At 42.0% G+C, this 26,974-nt stretch overlaps 1 protein-coding gene across 3 annotated transcripts in view; it reads left to right on the forward strand.

The window, feature by feature from the left end:
- Positions 1–8,188: 8,188 nt before the first annotated feature.
- The window catches only part of fsip1 (fibrous sheath interacting protein 1), a 63,954-nt gene continuing 45,168 nt past the window's right edge, over positions 8,189–26,974 (forward strand). The window contains exons 1-9 of one of the 3 annotated variants that reach the window (XM_029713592.1): positions 8,189–8,444; positions 8,562–8,739; positions 11,214–11,271; positions 11,376–11,545; positions 11,637–11,718; positions 12,012–12,107; positions 15,693–15,820; positions 16,017–16,130; positions 22,065–22,232. In XM_029713592.1, coding sequence (XP_029569452.1) covers positions 8,569–8,739; positions 11,214–11,271; positions 11,376–11,545; positions 11,637–11,718; positions 12,012–12,107; positions 15,693–15,820; positions 16,017–16,130; positions 22,065–22,232 — 987 coding nt within the window. In that variant the 5' untranslated portion in view covers positions 8,189–8,444; positions 8,562–8,568. Of the gene's footprint in view, positions 8,740–11,213; positions 11,272–11,375; positions 11,546–11,636; positions 11,719–12,011; positions 12,108–15,692; positions 15,821–16,016; positions 16,131–22,064; positions 22,233–26,974 lie in introns of all 3 variants that reach the window. The other 2 variants (XM_029713595.1, XM_029713594.1) reach the window with 2 other exon arrangements.

Genomic DNA, 26,974 nt, shown 5'->3' on the forward strand with positions numbered 1-26,974 from the left:
CCTCAACTGGCAAATTCATTAAATAGTACCCGCAAAACACAAGTCTCAACGTCAACATTGAAGAAGCGACTCCGGGATGCTGGTCTTCTGATTTTTTGTTGTAGAAAATTAGAAAGTTTGCAATGAAAATAGATAGCGACAATTGCCTTACACTGTGCGTTTCCATTGAACTGTCTTGTCGGGAAAAAAAACAATACAGTCCAGCTGCGATATCATGTGTCAGAGCAGTCATCCCTCAGGGTGTTTTGGTTGCCACCTACTGATATGTCATCTCTCAGGAAAAATGGTGGTCGAAAGGAGTGGGGGTTTCGAAAGGAACTATATAAGGAGAAGTGGGGATTTCGAAAGGAATCTTTTAACACATGATATTTTAATTATTATTATTTGAAATATTCAATAATAAATAATACATTGTAAAATTAATGCATTTTATATAAGTTAAGGCATGATGTTACAGCTGGACCACTCTCATAAAAACAGCTGGACGAAATGTCGTCACACCAAAATAAATGCTATACTTTTTCATAAAAAGCCAGAATGTCGAATAAAAAGGAAGTGGTTGAAGTGTTTCCATAATCCTATTAGTAAAATGAAGTGGCAACAACCTGTATGCCCTGCTCACCTATGTTATCTGTTTCATGTCTCAGGAAGCCCGTAAAAGCCAGCTTGAATTGAATGCAAGAATTGACGATTTGCCATATTCAAAAAATTCTCATGTGCCTACTTATCGCCATGGTCCGTGACGTGAAATTTGCACTCTTGTAAGCAATACCTAACAAAAATATGAACACAACATGTAAAGTGTTGGTTCCATGTTTCATGAGGTGAAATAAAGGATCCCAGAAATGTTCCATTTGCACAAAACGTGTATTTCTCTAAAATTTTGTGGACGAATTTGTCTAAATCCCTCTAATTGAGCGTTTCTCCTTTGCCAAGATAATCCATCCACCTGACAGGCTTGGCATAAACAGCTTGATCATTACACAGGTGCACCTTGCGTTGGGGACAATACAAGGCCACTCTAAAATGTGTAGTTTTGTCACACAAACACAATGTCTCAAGTTTTGAGTTAGTGTGCAATTGGTATGCTGACTCCAGGAATGTCCACCAGAGCTTTTGTCAGAGAACTGACTGTTAATTTCTCTCCCATAACCTGCCTCCAACGTCGTTTTAGAGATTTGGCATCCAACCGGCTGCTACAACCACAAAATAAAAATCCACCCCTGTCGAACGGATAAAATGTTAGTCGATCTTTAGAACATTTCTCCTACATCTGCCGTTTTCGTTACACGTCACAATGATTTTTTTGTTGTAACATTGCTTTGGTGGATTAAACCTGGGTCAAAAAAAATGTTTTATCCAAGATGGCAGCGAAGTAGGACGTGTATATGTCTTATCCCATGTAAATAGCCGGTCTTTTTCGTATATATCTTAATCTCTCTTTCTATCTACGAACTAAATATACTTTCCTGTAACCCGCCTCACACAATGTGGTATGGATCTGCTATTTCTATTCCTTATAACTGGAACTTCCATCAGGAGCTAGCCAGCTAACCAGCTGCTAGTCGTTGTTAGCCACGGCTAGCGGTCCTCACCTTCTCCCCTCCGGCATCAGCCAACCTTGGCTCGGACAATTACCTGCCAGGCTGCACAGCGCGATATCAACCCAGAGCATATCGGACTGCTTCTCTCTACCATATCACCGGATTCCTGCCACTCTGGATCATTACATCAGATCATTACTCCGGATCATCGCAGCTAGCTAGCTGCAAACGAGTGGCTACTGTTAGCTAACGTCTCTGTCACGAAGCAAGCACCAGCTAGCTTTAAGCTAGCCTCGAGCCAGGCCCATATACCAGCTAATTCTAGGGCTACAATACCTCCTTTGCCAGTTGGCCTGGACCCTTTATTGTCGACACGGAGCCTCGCCGATCCATTACGACTGGACTGCCGACGTGATCGCCCGATGGGGTCTCAACAGGCCACATTATGTTATGATATGCTGAAGAACCATCTACTAGCCCCGGCCCGCTAGCTTTTCTGAACGCTGTGTTCCCTGCTCGCCTAGCGTAGTAGTGACTACCGAACATCACCCTGACTCACCTATTGCTGCACTTCTGACCCTATGATCACTTGGCTACACAGCTGATGCCCCTGGACTGTTTCAATAACATGGTACCTCATTTTGTTTACCTGCCGGCCCCCAGCCTCGAACTCAGGTCCTGTATGTACCTAACTGACCCGCTCTGCCCATTCATCGCCATTTACCCGTTGTTGTCTTAGCTCTCCTGATCAACACCTGTGATTGCTTTATGCCTCTCTCTAATGTCAATATGCCTTGTCTACTGCTGTCTTGGCTAGTTTTTGTTTTATTTCACTGTAGAGCCCTCAGTCCCGCTCAAAATGCCTTAGATAGCTCTTTGTCCCACCCCACACACATGCAGAGACCTCACTGAGGTTAACTGATGCCTCCAGAGATGAAACCTCTCTTATTGTCACCCAACGCATAAAACGTTCTGGGACACTGTAAAGTCCATGGAGAATAAGAGCACCTCCTCCCAGCTGCCCACTGCACTGAGGCTAGGAAACACTGTCACCACGATAAATCTACCTACGATAATCGAGAATTTCAATAAGCATTTTTCTATGGCTGGCCATGCTTTCCACCTGGCTACCCCGACCACGGTCAACAGCTCTGCAACCCCACAGCAACTTACCCAAGCCTCCCCCATTTCTCCTTCACCCAAATCCAGATAGCTGATGTTCTGAAAGAGCTGCAAAATCTGGACCCCTACAAATCAGCCAGGCTAGAAAATCTGGACCCTCTCTTTCTAAAATTATCCACCGCAATTGTTGCAACCCCTATTACTAGTCTGTTCAACCTCTCTTTCGTATCATCTGAGATACTCAAAGATTGAAAAGCTGCCACGGTCATCCCTCTCTTCAAAGGGGGAGACACTCTAGACCCAAACTGTTACAGACCTATATCTATCCTACCCTGCCTTCCCAAGGTCTTCGAAAGCCAAGTTAACAAACAGATCACCAACCATTTCGAATCCCACTGTACCTTCTCCGCTATGCAATCTGGTTTCCGAGCTGGTCATGGGTGCAGCTCAGCCACGTTCAAGGCTGAGCCACGCTAAACGATATCATAACCGCCAATGATTAAAGACATTACTGTGCAGCTGTATTCATTGACCTGGCCAAGGCTTTCGACTCACCGTCACTGTCACTCACCAATCACCGTATTCTTATCGGCAGACTCAACAGCCTTGGGTTTCTCAAATGACTGCCTCGCCTGGTTCACCAACTACTTCTCAGACAGAGTTCAGTGTGTCAAATCGGAGGGCCTGTTGTCCGGACTTCTGGCAGTCTCTATGGGGGTGCCACATGGTTCAATTCTCGGGCCGACTCTTTTCTCTGTATACATCAATGATGTCGCTCTTGCTGCTGGTGATTCTCTGATCCACCTCTACGCAGACGACACCATTCTGTATACTTCTGGCCCTCCACTGTGACATGTACGCTCTCGTTGGCTGGCCCTCGCTTCATACTTGTCGCCAAACCCACTGGCTCCAGGTCATCTACAAGACCCTGCTAGGTAAAGTCCCCCCTTATCTCAGCTCACTGGTCACCATAGCAGCACCCACCTGTAGCATGCACTCCAGCAGGTATATCTCTCTGGTCCCCCCCAAAGCCAATTCCTCCTTTGGCCGTCTCTCCTTCCAGTTCTCTGCTGCCAATGACTGGAACGAACTACAAAAATCTCTGAAACTGGAAACACTTATCTCCCTCACTAGCTTTAAGCAACAGCTGTCAGAGCAGCTCACAGATCACTGCACCTGTACATAGCCCATCTATAATTTAGCCCAAACAACTACCTCTTCCCCTACTGTATTTATTTATTTATTTTGCTCCTTTGCACCCCATTATTTTTATTTCTACTTTGCACTTTCTTCCACCCCAAATCTACCATTGCAGTGTTTTACTTGCTATATTGTATTTACTTTGCCACCATGGCCTTTTTTGCCTTTACCTCCCTTATCTCACCTCATTTGCTCACATTGTATATAGACTTATTTTTCTACTGTATTATTGACTGTATGTTTGTTTTACTCCATGTGTAACTCTGTGTTGTTGTATGTGTCTAACTGCTTTGCTTTATCTTGGCCAGGTCGCAATTGTAAATGAAAACTTGTTCTCAACTTGCCTACCTGGTTAAATAAAGGTGAAATAAAATAAATAAATACATTTGGACACTGTGTTAACAAACCTCCAGATGAGCTTCAATGCCATACAACTCTCCTTCCGTGGCCTCCAACTGCTCTTAAATGCAAGTAAAACTAAATGCATGCTCTTCAACCGATCGCTGCATGCACCTGCTCGCCTGACTAGCAATCACTACTCTGGACGGTTCATATTTAGTACTGTGCACCTTCCATAGTCTGTTCTGGACTTTGGGACTGTGAAGAGACCTCTTGTGGCATGTCTTGTGGGGTATGCATGGGTGTCCAAGCTGTGCGCCAGTAGTTCAAACAGACACCACGGTGCATTCAACATGTCAATACCTCTCATAAATACAAGCAGTGATGAAGTCAATCTCTCCTCCACTTTGAGCCAGGAGAGATTGACATGCATATCATTAACATTAGCGCTCTGTGTACATCCAAGGGACAGCTGTGCTGCCCTGTTCTGAACCAATTGCAATTTTCCTAAGTCCTTTTTTGGGGCACCTGACCACACGACTGAACAGTAGTCCAGGTGCGACAAAACTAGGGTAGGTAGGACCTGCCTTGTTGACAGTGCTGTCAAGAAGGTAGAGCAGTGCCTTATGATGGACATACTTCTCCCCATCTTAGCTACTGTTGTATCAATATGTTTGACCATGACAGTTTACAATCCAGGGTTACTCCAAGCAGTTTAGTCACCTCAACTTGCTCAATTTCCAGATTATTTATTACATGATTTAGTTCAGGTTTAGGGTTTAGTGAATGATTTGTCCCAAATACAATGCTTTTAGTTTTAGAAATATTTAGGACCAACTTATTCCTTGCCATCCACTCTGAAACTAACTGCAACTCTTTGTTAAATGTTGCAGTCATTTCAGTCGCTGTAGTAGCTGACATGTATAGTGTTGAGTCATCTGCATACATTGACACTCTATCTTTCCTCAAAGCCAGTGGAAATTCATTAGTAAAGATTGAAAAAGTAAAGGGCCTAGACAGCTGCCTTTGGGATTTCCTGATTTTACCTGGATTATGTTGGAGAGGCTTCCATTAAAAGAACACCCTCTATGTTCTGTTAGACAGGTAACGCTTTATCATATCACTTCCACCTTACCTGACACCCTAGACCCACATCAATTTGTATACCGCCCCAATAGATCCACAGATGATGCAATAGCCCTATCCCATCTGGACAAGAGGAATACCTATGTAAGAATGCTGTTCATTGACTATAGCTCAGCCTTCAACACCATAGTACCCTCCAAGCTCATCATTAAGCTTGGGGCCCTGGGTCTGAACCCCGCCCTGTGCAACTGGGTCCTGAACTTCCTGATGGGCTTTCCAGGTGGTGAAGGTAGGAAACACCTCTTCACTGATCCTCAACACTAGGGCCCCACAAGGGTGCGTGCTCATCCCCCTCCTGTTCACCCATGACAGTGTGGCCACGCACGCCTCCAACTCAATCAGCAAGTTTGTAGATTACACAACAGTAGTAGGCCTGATCACCAACAATGACAAGACAGTCTACAGGGAGGAGGTGAGGGCCCTGGCGGAGTGGTGCCAGGAAAATAACCTCAACAAAACGAAGGAGCTTTTCGTGGACTTCAAATCAAAGTTTATTTGTCACATGCGCTGAATACAACAGGTGTAGACCTTAAAGTGAAATGCTTACTTACAGGTTCTAACCAATAGTGCAAAAAAGGTATTAGGTGAACAATAGGTAGGTAAAGAAATAAAACAACAGTAAAAAGACAGGCTATATACAGTAGTGAGGCTATAAAAGTAGCGAGGCTACATACAGACACCGGTTAGTCAGGCTGATTGAGATAGTATGTACATGTAGATATGGTTAAAGTGACTATGCATATATATGATGAACAGAGAGTAGCAGTAGCGGTGGTTGGTGGGTGGGACACAATACAGATAGCCCGGTTAGCCAATGTGCGGGAGCACTGGTTGGTCGGCCCAATTGAGGTAGTATGTACATGAATGTATATTTAAAGTGACTATGCATATATGATAAACAGAGAGTAGCAGCAGTGTAAAAAGAGGGGTTGGGGGGGGGGGGGGCACACAATGCAAATAGTCCGGTTAGCCATTTGATTACCTGTTCAGGAGTCTTATGGCTTGGGGGTAAAAACTGTTGAGAAGCCTTTTTGTCCTTGACTTGGCACTCCGGTACCGCTTGCCATGCGGTAGTAGAGAGAACAGTCTATGACTGGGGTGGCTGGGGTCTTTGACAATTTTTAGGGCCTTCCTCTGACACCGCCTGGTGTAGAGGTCCTGGATGGCAGGCAGCTTAGCTCCAGTGATGTACTGGGCCGTACGCACTACCCTGTGTAGTGCCTTGCGGTCAGAGGCCGAGCAATTGCCGTACCAGGCAGGTTGTGTCGACTTCAGAAGACAACAGAGAGAGCATGGCCCTTTTCACATTGACAGGACCACAGTGGAGAAGGTGAAAAGCTTCAAGTTCCTCTGCGTACACATAAATGACAATCTGAAATGGTCCACCCACACAGACAGTGTGGTGAAGAAGGCGCAACAAGGTAGAATTGAGAGTATCCTGTCGGGCTGCATCACTGCTTGGTACGGAAACTGCACCGTCCGCAACAGCAGGGCTCTCCAGAGGGTGGTGCGGTCTGCCCAACGCATCACCGGGGGCAGACTGCCTGCCTTCTAGGACACCTACAGCACCCGATGTCACAGGAAGGCCAAAAAGATCATCAAGGACATCCACCACCTGAGCCACGGCCTGTTCACCCTGCTCTCATCCAGAAGGCGAGGTCAGTACAGGTGCATCAAAGCTGGGACCGAGAGACTGAAAAACAGATTCTATCTCAAGGCCATCAGACTGTTAAATAGCCATCACTAGCCGGCTTCCACCCGGTTACTCCACCCTGCACCTTAGTGGCTGCTCCCTATGTACATAGACATGGAATGACTGGTCACTTTTAATGGAACACTAGTCACTTTAATAATGTTTACATACTGTTTTACTCATTTCATATGTATATACTGTACTCTACTGTATTTTAGTCAATGCTACTCTGACATTGCGCATCCTAATATTTATATACTTCTTAATTCCATTCTTTTACTTTTAGATTAGATTAGTGTGTATTGTTGTGAATTGTTTGATACTACTGCACTGTTGGAGCTAGGAACACAAGCATTTCGCTACACCCACAATATCATCTGCTAAATATGTGTATGTGACCAATACAATTGGAATTCATAACTAGCTTTTTGTTTTTTTGTATTCTAGGGAGTCTCGTGAGTAGACTGGACCCTGGTTTTATGGATACAAAATCAATTGTTTTTCCTGTACAGTGAAATGTGTTTGTGCCACACAACAAAAATAAAGACTTTTCTTAAACATTACATCTGTAAATTAAGAATAATTACACAGTCAAAATAATGATTTCTTATTTTTTAATTGTTATTTTTTTTGTCAGTAGGCTAATGTACCTAACCTTCATTTACTTAAGCTACATCCGTTTCTCAATGTGCTCCACCTTATTTAAAAAATCTATATATAATTTAACTGGGCAAGTCAGTAAAAAACAAATTCTTAATTACAATGACGGCCTACCCCGGATGACGCTGGGCCAATTGTGCACTGCCCTGTGGGACTCCCAATCACGGCCGGATGTGATACAGTCTGGATTCGAACCAGGGACTGTAGTGACGCCTCTTGCATTGAGATGCAATGCCTTAGACCGCTGCGCCACTCGGGGAGCCCTTATTATATTCTTTATCTTATATGAAGTAGAAATGCTCGTAAACATTTTCCCTGATTTGGATATACTTTTTTAACCACATTTTTACATTACGCACTATGCAATGCTGCAAAAAAGATTGATTTCGTTTCATATACATAGCTTTTTACCTCGGACTTGTATTTTGAAGGCAAAATCTGAAAACGGGAAGTCATGTGGACAGATGCTTCTACGTGTTGCGTCTGTGAAGCTAATGTTAGTGCAATCTGCAATCCTTGGGACGTCCCTACTCTAAACCCATATACCCTAACTATAACCATAACCTAACCCTACCATTTTAAATGTCAACTTCCCAAGGATTCCAGATTGCACCAACCGTGATACTAATAATACATATGGCTAGTATTCAAAGTTTGTAGTTACCACATCCGGGTCTTTTGTGTCCTTAGATACCACTCCGAAAGAAAAACATTACCACGCCTGCCTACACAGCTATCAGGTATCTAGACTATATTTATAATTGAACGAAAAATACAAAAGAACATTTGATTTATTTACCTATATACTTATTGCAAAATGCTCAATTCTAATATTGGGTTGCGTTAACATTACCAAGAGCACCCATGGATATTACGAGAGGCAGTTTAGATGATATCTCCCGCCCGGCATCCAACGAGCGTTCTCGCCCGGGTAGCCGTGTATCAACTGTGTCACTACCTGACGTCGGGAGAGTTTTTCATCCCAGCCCGACGTCCCTGGTGGTCCTGAGCGATGATGCCCCCAACAATAAGCAGGTAATGTACTTGCATGTACACTTTGTGTGTGTAGAACAAGATGACCTAACATATGCTCCTCAAGAAGTAAAGGGTCAAGTCAAGAAAACACATTTGGAATAATGTGTCAAGAAGGGGACACAGTTTGAACCTGATAGTATTTGGTCAATGTTTCACAATGTCCTTTGGGTGGTGGACCATTCTGGATACACACAGGAAACTGTTGAGCGTGAAAAACCCAGCAGCATTGCAGTTCTTGACACAAATCTACTACCATACCCGGTTCAAAGGCACTTAAAGTTTTTGTCTTGCCCATTCCCCCTCTGAATGAGACACATACACAATTCATTCAAAGGTTAAAGAATGATTTTTAAGCCATCGCCTCCCCTTCAGCTACACTGATTTTAAGTCGATGTAACAAGTGACATCAATAAGGGATCATACTGTAGCTTTCACCTGGATTCACCTGGTCAGCCTATGTCATGGAAAGAGCAGGCTTTCTTAATGTTTTGTATACTCAGTGTATAAAAGCACCACCGTATTTTGTTCTGTTAGCTAACTGTCCAGGTGGGAGCTTTGTACCTGATGGTCCCATGTAGAGGCTGTGTTGTGTGGTTGCTGTGCATGTTTGTTCAAGAACCATTTGAGGACCTTAGAATAATTTGGTGTGGTGGAGTTTCTTACACTTTTGTACTGTGTTTGGAGGCTTTGATGATGGCTTTTGGGTCTGGGTAGACAGACAAAATATCCACAGGAAGGTATTATTAAACCGACTTCAACGCACAAGTCTCAGTGTGTGGTGAATATATGTTTGCTCGAGACCTAAGACACATGCATGTAATTCATGCATATTAACTGAAGTCTTGCAGCTGTTTTACATGGTTTTGTGCATGTGACAGAAATTTAAACAGCAGTACTTTAAATAATACTTTCCTATGGATAATTTGGCAAAAATGTTGACCCTCTGAAGGACCAACCGCACACAGACAACCGGTAGAGTAAGTTCAAATGTAACCTCATCCCCAGGCTATTGCGCATATAAGCCTGGGATATCAATGATTCAGTGTTGGCCTTAGTGGGAGTGACCATAGAAGTCTATGGAAGTGACCTACTGAGTAAAGTATTTGAATCATAACATTTTTGTGAATCACACAACTGCGAGGCGTGTTGTGGGAGATGATTGGTTGGCAGATTAGCCAAAGGCAATATGTCCAGGTCTTTCTGTTTTGGCAAACAAAGGCCAAGTTTGATGCGTTGGTCCATCAGACATTTGGGTGGAAGTGTCTGGGAACGAGATTAGTTCAAATGTAATTTGATTCAACATTCTGGCTTGTAAGGAAACTTTCTGTTTCAGACTGTATACCAATAATTGGTATCACAGTCTGATTTATTACATTTTAGTCGATGCTCTTATCCTGAGCAACTTACAGGAGTTATTAGGGTTAAGTGCCTTGCTCAAGGGCACAATCCCTGCTCAGGGAATCGAATCAGCGACCTTTCAGTTACTGGCCAAATGCTCTTAACCGCTAGGCTACCTGCCGCCCTTATTATTAGGCAAGGGTCCGAGCAGTTTGAGAGCAGTGTAGCCTATATTCAACCAGTAGAAAATGAATGTTGGCAGAAGGCGGTAAACTAACGCTTTGGAAACTTTGATACCTTTCTGAACTATACAGAAATAGTAAGAGCATCTTGGTGTGTTCTCTTAACTTGTCTTTTTGTCTTTTACTGTTACCCAGTCCTTACAAGGCAAGCCAACCCTAACCTTTATCCTAGACGTTGCTTTAAATATACTACCATTCAAAAGTTGAGAGAATGTCAAGAGTGTGCAAAGCTGTCATCAAGGCAAAGGGTGGCTACTTTGAAGAATCTCAAATATTACATATATTTTGATTTGTTTAACACTTTTTTTGCTTGGTTCCATATGTGTTATTTCATAGTTTTGATGCCTTCACCATTATTCTACAATGTAGAAATATAGAAAAAAATAAAGAAAAATCCTTGAATGAGTAGGTGTGTCCAAACTTTTGACTGGTACTGCATATATATCTGCCTGTAGTAAGGTTTCTTATTGTAACATATATCCACCTTGCTGGTTATTTCTTGATCCGTGCCTGTTTGGCAACACTTTTCCCACCTCCGAAGGTACAGTATATCCATAATCGGTAGACTTTTCTGATTTGAAAAGTCGTCATTTGCGTCACCAAGGTGTGCCCAAGAAAGATTTAAATAATATTGAGTAGTTATTTATGATGCGAGGTGATTTGTAGATTAGTCAGTTTCGACTCGCCTTTAAAGCCGGCTGCAATGTTGAAAGCGCAAAAGCGAAATTCATGGGAAACTCTGCCTCCGCTTCTTGTCTGGAAAGCCCTTAAGACGGCATGTTAATGTTAAAATAAATATACTGTTTTTAACTGTAAACATGACTGCCTCTTGACTTTCCCCATCAACGGGCCTAGAACCTGTGGTTTGAATAGATGTTACATTTACTTTCCTAGGATCACAACAACTCACATGAAAACCTCAAGTCTCCAGATGAAAGTCTTCCTGAGAAAGGTAGGCATAAGTACATATCACTATGACATTTTAGGAAGTAGAATACTGAAAAGAAAACGGATGAACATATTTGTATGCATGCATTTCTTTGAATGAATTTCCAGATCACTCCATTGGAGATGTATTTGATGAGGAGAACGAAGATCCAGAACTCCAGAAGGCCATCAAGAAAATGAAAATACTTGACACAATCTTGGCTTCAAGGATCTCAAATGAAAAAGAGGTCAAGAGAAAAGGAAAGGAGCTCCGTCAAAAACTATGGCAGGAACTATTGGTAAGCACAGGGATATGCAGAATACACACATTAAATTACATTTTAAGAATGTCTATATGTTAAAGTATATTTCCTACCTATTTCTGTGCAGCAGATAAAGCCCAACAGATCTTCAGAATGGGCAGATGAAGCAGAAAATACAAGGATGTTTTTGGCCCTGGCTCCTTCCAGTAGTAAGTGAAATATTAAACAGTAATTCCAAAACGCAGATCAATGTGGATACTGTTTGCAATGCACATTAGCTGGAGCTTTGAGGACAATGTACTCATATGCCAAATTACTATTCCAAGATATACAGTATAAATCACTTTTTTTTTTTTTTTTATCATCATTTTTTATCAGCTTTTTTTGTATGGGATATGTCACAGCAAATTGATAACATTTAGATTCAGTCTCAGAATTTGAATATGGTAATTTACTATTCATATACCGGCTATGTGTAATAATCCATTTTCATTCACCCTAGCTCACGGATCCAGTGAAGAATTGGACTTTGCTCCTGTGTTTGGGACTCAAGTGCCTGACAAAGAGTATGAAAGACACAACAGACAAGTGGAGGAAAGTGAGTTTGTTTAAAAATGCTGGAACACAATTATACACTTTACATCATTAAGTTGCTCATATATGTGTATGTAGGCCAATGTACACTGTAACTAGTCCTGTAACAACGTTAGAATAATAAAACTACATTGCAATATAGTCCTACGCTAGATGGCAGTATAACCCTAGGAAACAAATGTAACTATTTTGTACTTTCACTGTGTATTCAGTTTTCTTGGTGCTTTCATTCCTGAAAACACTGCATAGGCTACATCTTTCCCTCCAAACTATCCATGAACAACTTTTCCCATCTTTTGAATTTGCTGTTTGCTGGATGACATGTCATAGTTTGAGAGCCATGAACATTGTGGAGTGGGCCCTTTTCAATTGCATGTATTTCAGTGGTCCAGAAACATAACATGCATCAAGTTTAATTGATACATGGTCATTTGGAATACTTCCTTAGATTGTTGACAATGTCTCTCCAAAATGTCTCGGGATGATATTAGACAGAGCCTTCTAATGGTTCTTAAACTCCTAAGTTTACATGTTTACCTGCTGGAATCCAAAAATGCATGAACAGCTCCCAGCAGTGGAGGATCCTCAGAAGAGGAAGGGGAGGACCATCCTTAGTAAATTTAATAAAAATAGTGAAACATTTAAAGAAGTAATCCTTTTTAGATAAAACTATACTAAATACAGTGCATTCACAATGTATTCAGACCCCTTGACTTTTTCCACATTTTGTTATGTTACAGCCTTATTTTAAAATTGAGAAATTGTTTATTTCTCCTCGTAAATCAACACAAAATACCCCATAATAACAAAGCAAAACTAGGTTTTTAGAAATGTTTGCAAATGTATTAAAAATAAACTGAAATATCACATTTACAAAAGTATTCAGACCCTTTACTCACTATTTTGTTGAAGCACCTTTGGCAGCGATTACAACCTCAAGTCTTCTTGGGTATGAAGCTACAAGCTTGGCACACCTGTATTTGGGGATTTTCTCCCATTCTTCTCTGCAGATCCTCTCAAGCTCTGTCAGGTTGGATGGGGAGCGTCACTGCACAGCTATTTTCAGGTCTCTCCAGAGATGGGTTCAAGTCTTGGCTCTGGCTGGGCCACTCAAGGACATTCAGAGACTTGTCCCGAAGCCACTCCTGCGTTGTCTTGGCTGTGCGCTTAGTGTCGTTGTCCCAGTCTGAGGTCCTGAGCGCTCTGGAGCAGGTTTTCAACAAGGATCTCTCTGTACTTTGCTCCATTCATCTTTCCCTCAATCCTGACTAGTCTCCCAGTCCCTGCACTGAAAAACATCCCCACAGCATGATGCTGCCACCACCATACTTCACCGTAGGGATGGTGCCAGATTTCCTCCAGACGTGACGCTTGGCATTCAGGCCAAAGAGTTCAATCTTGGTTTCATCAGACCAGAAAATCTTGTTTCTCATGGCCAGAGTCCTTTAGTGGCCTTTTGGCAAACTCCAAGCGGGCTGTCATGTGCTTTTTACTGAGGCGTGGCTTCTGTCTGGCCACTCTACCATAAAGGCCTGATTGGTGGAATGCTGCAGAGATGGTTGTCCTTCTGGAAGGTTCTCCCATCTCCACAGAGGAACTCTGGAGCTCTGTCAGAGTGACCATCGGGTTCTTGGTCACCTCCCTTCTCCCCTGATTTCTCAGTTTGGCCAGGCAGCCAGCTCTAGGAAGATTTTTGGTGGTTCCAAACTTCTTCCATTTAAGAATGATGCAGGCCACTGTGTTCTTGGGGACCTTCAATGCTGCACAAATGTTTTGGTACCCTTCCCCAGATCTGTGCCTCGACACAATCAGGTCTCGGAGCTCTATGGACAATTCCTTCGACCTCATGGCTTGGTTTTTGCTCTGACATGCACTGTCAACTGTGGGACATACATACATACATACATACATACATACATACATACATACATACATACATACATACATACATACATACATACATACATACATACATACACAGGTGTGTGCCTTTCCAAATCCTGTCCAATCAATTGAATTTTCCCCAGGTGGACTCCAATCAAGTTGTAGAAACATCTCAAGGATGATCAATTGAAACAGGATGAGCTCAATTTTCGAGTCTCATAGCAAAGGGCCTGAATACTTATTTACATAAGGTTTTACATTTTTTTATATTAAAACCAGTTTTTACTTTCTCATTATGGGGTATTGTGTGTAGATTGAGGCCTTTTTATTTATTTAATCCATTTGAGAATTAGGCTGTAACGTAACAATGTGGAAAAAGTGAAGGGTTCTGAATACTTTCCGAATGCACTGTATAACCACATGTCACCAAATAATTGATTTAAACACACTGTTTTGCAATGAAGTTCTACAGTAGCTTCAACAGCACTCTGTAGGGTAGCACCGTGGTGTACTTCCGTCCTCCTCTGGGTACATTTACTTCAATACAAAACCTAGGAGGCTCATGGTTCTCACCCCCTTCCATAGACTTACACAGTAATTATGACAAAATCCTGAGGACGGCCTCCAACCTATCAGAGCTCTTGCAGCATGAACTGACATGTTGTCCACCCAATCAAAGGATCAGAGAATTAATCTAGTATTGAAAGCATAAGCTACAGCTAGCTAGCACTGCAGTGTATAAAATGTGCTCAGTAGTTGACTGAAAGAGAGAGAAAGACAATAGTTGAACAATTTTAAACAAATTAATTTCTTTAAAAAATGAAGGAGAAGCGAAAGAAAGGGGACATAGCTATATTTCATCATTTTTTTTACCACTTACTTAGCTAGCAAATGCAGCTAACTAGTTTAGCCTACTCAAACACCCGGCTGAAACCAAGGGATGCTATGTTAGCTAGCTGGCTATAACTATCCAACAAAGTTAAGGTAAGCTTTTGGTTTTACAAATTTATTGCCACCGGGGACTGACTGTGAAACTGCTTACTGACTGTACACTGTACTACATGATTGTAGCGGGTTTACTAACGCATTAGTTATATTAACTATGTTGACTATGAAGTTACTTTAGCTAATATGGTGACAACAATGTAGGCTGTTTGTAGCTGTTATTTGGTTTGGTTTGGCTTGGAATGTTTTTCTTGCCTGGTCATATACAGCTGATGTGTTGTGTATTGAAGTCCGCAAGCGAAGGGAAAAGGTGAGAGGAAGAGAACGCATAGATGCGAGAAGGAATACAACCTGGCTGCTATGAAAGTGAACTGTGTTTATGTGTGGTCAGGGGTCTATTCATTCCGCCGATTCTGTTAAAAAACATTTCTAAAACGGAAGCAAATGGAACGAAACGGGGATAAACATACTTGAATTTGTCCACCATCAGCTAGATGCAGGCAAAATGTTCTCTTGACCTGTGTGCATCTACATTGTAAACTTTCATTCATAGGCTAGGTTGTAGCAACCTCATGATGGGTATATGGAAAATTTGAGTATCATTCATGTAGTAGCCTATCAATGTTACATTGAACTGGGTGAATGGAATATGAATGACAGTCATCCAATATGCTGTAATAGAAATAAGGCCATGCTCATGAAAAAAAATGAAAACATCCTTCACCTAAAACTGTACCAACCGCCACTGACTCCCACACAGGTGAAAAGGACACAGCAGCAGACTTGGCTGAAGTGGGTCACGAAGAGAGGGCAGACGAGTCAGAAGGCAGCCAGAGTGGGGTTCCCAGGGGCAAAAATAAACAAGACTTTGTGAAGAAAAATATTGAGGTATGTCAAAGTTCATGTTGGGCAAAGTGCAGTGTCAGACTGTCACATGACTTTAGAGTCTCACATTACTCATGTTATTTTTTTTTCAATGGGAAATATATATAGTTCTTCAACTCAAAGACTCGGGCCTGATTTGAAAGTAACTACAATCTGATCTGATGAATGATTGTTGTCACTACTTTGTCAAACATGACAGTTGGCGAGTGGTGCTGGAGGTCCAGTGCAGATGACACAGGAGGAGAAGTATCGTCTCGAGGAGCTCCTCAGAGACATGGAGGAAGGGGACAATGCTGGGAAGGCAGGCTGTGAGGTAGGCCAAAATACAGCCCTGATGGTGAGCATGTGGTGTAGGAGGACTCATGTTTTCAAGTGTCTAAATATGGCAAACAGAGTTCATCTAGACTGCACCATTTGTCTCTCTCGCACAGCACTTGGTCTACACACAAACATTTCACTTATTATGTTTAGGGTAGTAGTAGCCAGTAATCACTCGTTATCATGGTGTGAATAGTTTGTAATGTATTGAGCAACATCTTTCAAGCACTGTGTTACTCACATAGCTGTTATGGTTGTTGCTATGGCCATTACTCATGAGTACACAGAGAAACTGTTTAAATGGTCTACCGTTTTGAAGTCATTTGCTAATCAAATTGAAGTGGCCTAACTAAACTGGCCTAAACGCTGACCTACTTTACAATTACAGCATATGTTGTAATATACACTACCGTTCAAAAGTTTGGGGTCACTTAGAATGTCCTTTTTTTTGAAAGAAAAGCACAAAAAAAATGTCCATTAAAATAATGTAAAATTGATCAGAAATACAGTGAAGACATTGTTAATGTTGTAAATGACTATTGTAGCTGGAATATTTTATGGAATATCTACATAGGCGTACAGAGGCCCATTATCAGCAACCGTCACGCCTGTGTTCCAATGGCATGTCGTGTTTGCTAATCCAAGTTGATCACTGGCAGCTTCATTAAATAGTACCCGCAAAACACCACTCTCAACATCAACAGGGGGTGACACTCTAGACCCAAACTGCTACAGACCTATATCTATCCTACCCTGTCTTTCTAAGGTCTTCGAAAGCCAAGTTAACAAACAGATTACCGACCATTTCAAATCCCACCGTACCTTCTCCGCTATGCAATCTGGTTTCAGAGCTGGTCATGGGTGCACCTCAGCCACGCTCAAGGTCCTAAACGACATCATAACCGCCATCGATAAGAGACATTACTGTGCAGCCGTATTCATCAACCTGGCCAAGGCTTTCAACTCTGTCAATCACCACATTCTTATCGGCAGACTCAACAGCCTTGGTTTCTCAAATGATTGCCTCGCTTGGTTCACCAACTACTTCTCCAATAGAGTTCAGTATGTCAAATCGGAGGGCCTGTTGTCCGGACCTCTGGCAGTCTCTATGGGGGTGCCACAGGGTTCAATTCTCGGTCCGACTCTCTTCTCTGTATACATCAATGATGTCGCTCTTGCTGCTGGTGATTCGCTGATCCACCTCTACGCAGACGACACCATTCTGTATACTTCTGGCCCCTCTTTGGACACTGTGTTAACTAACCTCCAGACGAGCTTCAATGCCATACAACTCTCCTTCCGTGGCCTCCAACTGCTCTTAAATGCAAGTAAAACTAAATGCATGCTTCTCAATCGATCACTGCCAGCACCTGCTCGCCCATCCAGCATCACTACTCTGGACGGCTCTGACTTAGAATACGTGGACAACTACAAATACCTGGGTGTCTGGTTAGACTGTAAACTCTCCTTCCAGACTCACATTAAGCATCTCCAATCCAAAATTAAATCTAGAATCGGCTTCCTATATCGCAACAAAGCATCCTTCACTCATGCTGCCAAACATACCCTCGTAAAACTGACCATCCTACCAATCCTCGACTTCGGTGATGTCATCTATAAAATAGCCCCAACACTCTACTCAACAAACTGGATGCAGTCTATCACAGTGCCATCCGTTTTGTCACCAAAGCCCCATACACTACCCACCATTGCGACCTGTACGCTCTCGTTGGTTGGCCCTCGCTTCATACTCGTCGCCAAACCCACTGGCTACAGGTTATCTACAAGTCTCTGCTAGGTAAAGCCCCGCCTTATCTCAGCTCACTGGTTACCATAGCAGCACCCACTCGTAGCACACGCTCCAGCAGGTATATCTCACTGGTCACCCCCAAAGCCAATTCCTCCTTTGGTTGTCTTTCCCTCTGCTGCCGATGACTGGAACGAACTTCAAAAATCTCTGAAGCTGGAGACTCATATCTCCCTCACTAGCTTTAAGCACCAGCTGTCAGAGCAGCTCACAGATCACTGCACCTGTACATCTGTAAATAGCCCATCCAACTACCTCATCCCCATACTGTATTTATTTATTTATCTTGCTCCTTTGCACCCCAGTATCTCTACTTGCACATTCATCTTCTGCACATCTACCATTCCAGTGTTTAATTGGTATATTGTAATTACTTCGCCACCATGGCCTATTTATTGCCTTAACTTACCTCATTTGCACTCACTGTATATAGACTTGTTGTTTTCTTTTGTTGTACTGTATTATTGACTGTATGTTTTGTTTATTCCATGTGTAACCCTGTGTTGTTGTATGTGTCGAATTGCTATGCTTTATCTTGGCCAGGTTGCAGTTGCAAATGAGAACTTGCTCTCAACTAGCCTACCTGGTGAAATAAAAATAAATAAAAACAGTGAAGAGGCATCTCTGGGATGCTGGCCTTCTAGGCAGAGTTGCAAAGAAAAAGCAATATCTCAGACTGGCAAATAAAAAGAAAAGATTAGGATGGGCAAAAGAACACAGACACTGGACAGAGGAACTCTGCCTAGAAGGCCAGCATCCCGGAGTCGCCTCTTCACTGTTGACATTGAGACTGTTGTTTTGCGGGTACTATGTTTAGGGTAGCTGCCAGTTGAGGACTTGTGAGGGTTCTGTTTCTCAAACTAGACACTCAAATGTACTTGTCCTCTGGCTCAGTTGTGCACCGGGGCCTCCCACTCCTCTTTCTATTCTGGTTAGGGCCAGTTTGTGCTGTTCTGTGAATGGAGTAGTACACAGCATTGTACGAGATCTTCAGTTTCTTGGTAATTTCTCGCATGGAATAGCCTTCATTTCTCAGAACAAGAATAGACAGACGAGTTTCAGAAGAAAGTCCTTTGTTTCTGGCCATTTTGAGCCTGTAATCGAACCCACAAATGCTGATGCTCCAGATACTCAACTAGTCTAAAGTCCAGTTTTATTGCTTCTTTAATCAGAACAACAGTTTTCAGCTGTGCTAACATAATTGTAAAAGGGTTTTCTAATGATCAATTAGCCTTTTAAAGTGATAAACTGGGATTAGCTAACATAATGTGCCATTGGAACACAGGAGTGATGGTTGCTGATAATGGGCCTCTGTACGCCTATGTAGATATTCCATAATAAATCTGCCGTTTCCAGCTGCAATATTAATTTACAACATTAACAATGTCTACACTGTATTTCTGATCAATTTGATGTTATTTTAATGGACAAAAGGCTTTTCTTTCAAAAACAAGGACATTTCTTAGTGACCCCAAAACTTCTGAATGGTAGTGAATGTCAGAGCGGCATTGGACTTAGTCATAGTGGCATAGTATAGAATACAGTATATACATATGAGATGGATGATGCATATTTACCAGCAATTAAACTGACTAACATACCATAGAATAGTATAGAGGACATATGAGATGAGTAATGCAAGATACGGAGGCATTATTAAAGTGGCTAGTGTTTCATTTCCTTAAAGTGTCTACACTGTATTTCTGATCAATTTGATGTTATTTTAATGGGCAAAAAATGTGCTGTTTTTTCAAAAACAAGGACATTTCTAAGTGACCCCAAATTTTTTAACGATAATGTAGTTTAGATTTGGGCAAATCTACGGTAACAGAGTGATGCTGAGACTGAGATTTTTCACTTTAAAATGTATGTCAAACTAAACACAATGTTTGCAAAGTTAAACAAGCCAAAGTGAAATATCTGAGTCTCTGCATCACTCTGTTACTGTGCCCATATGCACGTTTTGAAACAATGACTACTTGGCAGCTACGGTAGCTGATTTTGACTCCCCATAGTCGTTATTTACCAGATGTCATGTGCCATGCAAAGGTCACAGGGATTGCCGCATCTTCTGAATATTAGACAGCAATCTTATTCAGTATTATGGTTTATTCGTATGTGCAGAACATTTGTGCTTATGCAGTGCCAGGTGCATTTGAATAACCCCCTGTATTCCTATGTTTAATATAATTTGTGAGAGTGTTTGCCACCTGGAGCAGACAGTTTTCTGTTCTGCAGCCACCCACTGACCCACACCCTGTAAACTTCAAATGGTTGATTTTCAGGTGCAATTTTCCCCAATTGGCTTAGCTGGCAGCTGTGGCTGCAAAGCCTGAATTTTGAGGTCAGTTATGATGAACCTTGCCCGTCTGATGAGAGGACCTAGACTAGCACTTCTCTCACATACGGTACCATTTAGTCTGACCTGGACTGCCATGCATCCCTGGAACATCTTGCCAACGTTTTGAAGTCTGGCTGCTGTATTTATGATGGTTTCCTTTACTTTTTAGAACAATACTGCTGTAATTACGTGGCGGATATCAAACCGAGAGGAGCATACATGTAGATGCTGGGGTCTTTTATTGGTTAGAATTAGACTTCCTGTTATTGCGTGGCGTGCTGTTATGAATGGCTGTTGAATAGGGAGCACGTATTTCATGTTGATTGTCAGGAATCCACAGTGACCATGCGGGCAAGTGCACCCAGACAGGGAACTTGGCAGGGCCAAGTAGGACTCATAATCAGTTACAGGCCATAGCGCTGCGTCTGTGTCTCTCTTCCTGAAACACTTTCATGAGGGCCTTGCCTCCATTACTAGTACGATCCTCAACTGCGTATTGTACTAGAAACCTGGGGTGATAAACATGGCATCACACTGAGTGCTCTTTGAAAGGCTGCCTTTCCATAAACACAGGAAGACCTCTCTTTAGAAAGTGAATCGCTTAGGCCTACCTCAGGTCCCACTGTGTTTTCAGTGTAGAACAGGACACAATGTTCCTCAGATTTGGCTGTAGTTTTTCCTTAAATTAATCTTACAGATCATGGGTACAGTAATACAGTATATAGGCCATTCAATACAGGGTGTTGAAGAACAACTTTGTGCGTCATTCTCTATGCCTCAACAGTATAAATAAATGAATAGTGTGTCCAAGACCGTGGATAGCTCTGTTTCATCATGTCTCTTCCTAGATCAATCCTGTTGTGCTGCACATCCAGTAGCTGACCGATTTGTCTGTTAATGTGTCAATTTGTGCTCCTAGCAATTAGACTGTCCTCTTTTTACATTCACATTCTATCATTCTACTGTATTCACATTCGATTGGTCAACTATATTACTACATATTTTTATCACGAAGTAATCACACGCAATAAACAACTGTAACTGGGCATATAACTAATGGGTTATAATTTTATTCAGATGGGTCATTTTGAAGTCCTTGGTTTGTGCTAGGTGGTAGTGGAAGCTTTATGGCTCTGTTTGTTGATAAAATATTCTCCTGTTCACTCCTCTTCATGCACTGAGATCATAGCGTGAAAGGGTTTGGCTCTCTCTGTGGAGCCACTACTGAGATCTCTGAGCTTAGCAGTAGGGCTGCTGGACAAGTCTTAGCTCATTACTGGGCCCAAAATGAGCTCACCATCCATCTGCTGTTTCATATGATATAATGTAAGCCTTACGAGACAGTCACTCATTGTGAGGCAGAGGCAATTGTTAAATATTTGGCATTTTGAGGAGTTCTTGGCAAGACCCATGGAGCAGAGTGACCAGTAGTCTGTCTTCTCTCCAAAAGCGAATTCCGGGTGCAAGAAAGAGTTGTATTTAGAGTACCTTTTTTGTAAAGAGTGTAATTTGTGACAGTAGTTTGGATGGGAGGTCAAGTAGTCCAATTTTGTATTTGAATAATAACCGGAGGGTAGATTTAACTTGGACATGGCTTCGGTCCAGTTTTGAAGATATAGGGTTTGCCAAGTATTTCTGACAGAATTCTCAGTTGGGAGTCTGTTTTTTGGGCTCAACCTTTTTTCTTTTGTTGTTATTTGGGGGACATTTTTGTGCCCTTGCTACATGGAGGGAGGGACCGCTTGTCATATACTACAGCCTATATGTTGTCTTCTTCCTAGGGAGACATGTGGGCCGCTCCAGTACAAGCGGGTGAGGGTTACACCCCCGAACCAACAGAACGAGACCAGCTAATTCATATTGACTCCAGACTGCAGCTTCTCCTTCCTGTTGAAGACTTCCTGTCTGTGCGAAGCCCCTACCCTGACCACAGTCTGCCCCAGGCCCAGGTATGTACTGTACAGCCCAAATGTCTACTGCCTAATAGGCCTGGGTTCACAAAGGTGCCATTAACTACTCAAAACACCATCTCTACCTGCAAAGAGCCAAGGTCATTAAGACTCATAACATGGTCAACACAGTGGGACATCAACTACAGACTCTTGTAAAAGCTTTGTTCATTGAACCTCAGGCAGACCCACTTTCATAAAATGGGAAAATTTGTGATTTTGTGTTGTTAGTTTGCACCCTAACTTTAGTACTCACATGTTGAGTCATATTACCCCAACACCCATGCTAAATGCAACAGAATTGCATAGTTTACCCCTTGTAAATTGTAAAAAAAAAAATTAAAAAAAATTGAGCATTAGCAAATTGTAGGCTACTTTAAGTTTCTGCGAGGCTGAGCTTGAGAATTGCCCAATAAATGTTCATTCACTTTTCATATGTTGCATGCACAAATCTATCTGGCTCTTACCCATGCTAATGCAGTACAACAAAGTACTGTAAATTCCGGACTATAAGCCGCAACTTTTTTCCCAGGCTTTGAACCTCGCGGCTTAAACAATGACGCGACTAATATATGGATTTTTCCCGCTTTCAAATTTTTTTTTTTCTCCAAAAAAGCCCATTCTGTGACGTGCTCAGTTTTTTGGCGGCATGAAGCTTTCATTAGACCAATGAAATTGCCGAACGGGTTAAGGTCAAACAACTTTTTTGTTTACTGTTTAGATTAAATCGAGCGCTCTCAAACTTCCCATCATTCTGATTACGGTAGTCATTTTGTCACCCTCATCATGGCAAAGACACGGAGAAATGCATATGATGCAGCTTTCAAGTTGAAGGCGATTGATCTGGCTGTTGGAAAAGGAAATAGAGCTGCTGCCCGGGAGCTTGGTCTTAATGAGTCGATGATAAGACGTTGGAAACAGCAGCGTGAGGAATTAACTCAGTGCAAAAAGACAACTAAAGCTTACTGCAAATTTTTTATTTTTTGTTACAAGCCGTGTTTCGTTAAAGCCTATTTATTTTTGTTACAAGCCGGTTTCGTTAAAGCCTGTGTAAAGTTCATTTGTTTCAATGTACCGGTAGGCACCTGTGGCTTATAGACATGTGCGGCTTATTTATGTTCAAAATAATTATCATTTTTAAATTCAGTGGGTGCGGCTTATATTCAGGTGCGCTTAATAGTCCGGACATTACGGTATATGCAAAATCAACAAAAATCTGGGTTTGAGGCGAAGGATGATGGGAACGATTTCCCTTCATAAAACTACCACAATGGAAGAGGAACATTGTGTCCATTGATTCACATGAGGATTCCAACATCTCCTTGTGTGCTGTTTGAACGTACTGTTCTGGAGTGGCATGGTCATTTATCTGCTCATTAAAACCCTATGTGCTACTTGAAAGTCAACTCTCAACTGTTTACCATTTCATCACTGAATATATAATTTATCTTAGATTTGAATTTCAATGACAGAATAATAAGGCTAATTTATTCAGCTTCTACATTAGGAAAGCAGAAGCTGTACTTTTTCTTCAGGTTAGGTAGTTGAGACTGAGCTTGTTGAGGAGCCTAGATAAGACTTGGCAAGGCATGACTCCTGTGGCTCTCCTTGTTTACTGGATCTTTGCAGAAGAGGAATCAACACAATAAAAGACAACAATAGTCATAATCAGTATTGATACCCCTTCGGTAAAGACCATTTTTGAGGACATTTAAGTTCATTGTATTGGCACCAGATTATCTTTTGTCCTCACTTTAGTGACTTCTCCCAGACATGAGCTCACTCAGAATTATCTCAGAACCTTATTGCTAAATTCACTAGGCCAGATGGCATCCTCATTAGTGTCTTCTGTTGAGGCCGTGTTCCTGGGGAAGATGTTTTTGAAGTCATAAAATGTTTTGGGATAAGAATTTTGAGCATCTAGGGTATCATTTAATTCTGTCACTGATTGGATCAGTTTGGAAAAAGAATGGCCATGGAATCCCAGCCTTTCAATGTCAAGTTCACGTTTTATTTCGTAATGTCCAGAGTATTTATTGTGCTGGAGAGGAGTAGATGAATCTCTGCCTGTCCGATTTGACTTTTTCTCATGCTCCCACCAGAGGCCTAGATCTTTTCAACCATTCAAAGAATATTAGTAACAGAATGTGACACTGAAGGGACCATACAAAGTTTGATTTCGAAAGGCAAAAATAATATATGCGGTGCGATGTTGCAAGCGGCTGTGCCCATAAAAGAGTTTTTAGCAGTTTGATTGCCATGTCTGAGGGGGCAGGGACTTGAAGCTATGGTCACAGTTATGGCATGCGCATTAAAGCTGGACTACATTGTCAATAAACCAAGAGCTTGGGACTATAAGGTTCTGTCTGCATTTTTGTCCAATTTTTGCTATTGACCTGTTCAATGTTCTCTACCTATATAGTACTCTGAATACCCCAATTAATGTTGTTAAGTTCAAAAGAATACAATATAAAAATTGCTGACACCATTCAAACTAATGAGGGTTCGGAACTTTAAAGCCAATTATATCAGAATCATCTTTTGGCAGATAGAACGTTATAGTCCCAAGCTCTCTAAATCACTATATACACCAGCCCTTCATTCTGCCTCAGTGGCGGTAAATCCAAGGGTGGTCGTAAAATGATATGCTTTTGTTTTGTGGTTGCCTTTCTTCTCGGAAGTAGCTTGCACGAGTCTGACTCCTAATTGAAACCGTTTGGATGCACTGTAGTAACCTGCTTACGTGCCGTACACACACCGCCAAGTTATCGGAAAAAGTTATTTATTGGGAAGTTCTTCCTTGCTCACACTATACAAAATGAAACATAGTGTGTCTTTTTAAACAGCACATGTTAACCTTCAACTAACAGATTGCTGTTGGAACAATCTCGTTTCAGATCGATGACCTTCTACATTTGACATGGAAGAGGCAACTGTTTTAACACCCCATCATGCCCAGAGCTTAATGACAGGGCTGCTCAACATAGAGAAGTGCGAGCCCCACACATGGCACAACCTTATCCCTTTCATTTAGAGGCATCTGGGCATACAGTTACAGCATACTACATGTAGATGATGTGGAATAGTGTCTCCTTAATAGTATTCTTAATCTCATCATACCGCAGTGATATTTTTTAATTTTTTGGAGTCCGGTGTCTCAGACCAAGGCAGAAAATACATTTTAAATGCCTTTTTTTGTTACTGAGACCTTCTACCATGCACACATATCTTTAGTTAGGGTGTGGTCTTGTCTACATCCTGGTTTTTAGTCAGACATGCAGCCTTTGGTTTAGTGGTGGACCTAGCCCAAGTTGAGTTACTTGAGGCTGACATTTGATTTTGAAGTTCTCTTTTATACATACCTCCACTCTATTGTAAAACACTGGCATGCAGGCCTTGGTGGATATTGTACTCATTTAAATGAAAGATGCATGGATTCCTGAAAAATCCATTTTGTTAAATGGCTCATGAACCTGATTCTAAGAAACATCAGTCAAATGGCCCTTTCACGGCAAGGGTGTCTCCCGTCTCAGGTGGAGGGCTTACATAAGAGAGGCCCTGAACTCTTTCCCCTTCCATTTTTTGTTTTTTATTCTAGGAAGTGGCCATGTATCATATCAATCTCATACCTGTGTTATAAACATATAGTTAACCTCACCTTGTTGCAAATAGGATGTAGTACTAAGAAGTTGTGGACATGGTTGTCTATCATTACTGTATATGCACCAGCCCCTTACAGTGTGTTTGTGTGGGAATGTGTGTACCACCCAAAGGTAAAATCTAGAGGTGGGGACTCAGTTATGAGCATCAGCTATTGAGTGGTGCAGCTTTTACATTTCCTTATGACACATGCTATTCCTGCAAGAGGTGGCTGGTAGGGAATGTAGTGGTCAAAAGGGGTGGTCACCATGGCAGCAGATGCAGTGGGATTTGACTATGGAACAGTTTCCTTAGTGACCATTGCGATTGCACCTGATCTTTCCCCCAAGAATATCAAGGCCTTGTTAACGTTTGCCTCCTAACTCCAGCATTGCTATTGTTGTGTGCTGGCAGGCTATTTCTGCTATAAGGCTATGAGGTCACTTTGTGGGTTTTGAAGAAACCTATGGTTTCACTGCACTGAATGGTGAGTCAGAGACCAACACAGAAAACGCCCTGCTGACCACCACATGAGCAGAGTGTTTACTAGGCCTATACTTTGCGAACTCAGCTTATTTGATATCTTAAAACCCGTTAGCAGCTTTGGCAATGTGTACTAGCCCGTCTTGCCATGCCATCGCTACAGGAGTAACAAATCCCGCCGAGGCTTTGGAGATAGTGTCATCTCTCAAGCAATCACAGATATTCCTTAGTCCTAGAATGACCTAGAACGTTGTATGAGGAGGTGTTTTGTTCCACGTTTTGAGCACTTCTGTTTGTTTTTCTTTCCCAAGACCCACTGTGTGCCTTGCCCTCAATAGGACTAGAGTAATTGATATGACAAAATGGGGCCGGTGTAGATTTCAACAGAACAATATCAGTTCCTCTAATCCTTTGCCATTAGGAAGATGGGAGTAGAATTCTTTGCCTTAATATTAGAAGAAAATGTCCTCCTTGATATATTAAAAACACTACCAAAGGCAACAATACAAAAGGTATGTTCTGTTTCTGGGCGACTGCTTTAGTTTTCAAGTCCAACTTGTAGTACATTGCACATTGTTAAACCAATCTGACACAGTTGAGCACCAAGCCATTTAGACTAG

Source organism: Salmo trutta, chromosome 25 (genome assembly GCF_901001165.1).
Source record: "Salmo trutta chromosome 25, fSalTru1.1, whole genome shotgun sequence".
Lineage (NCBI taxonomy): Eukaryota > Metazoa > Chordata > Actinopteri > Salmoniformes > Salmonidae > Salmo > Salmo trutta.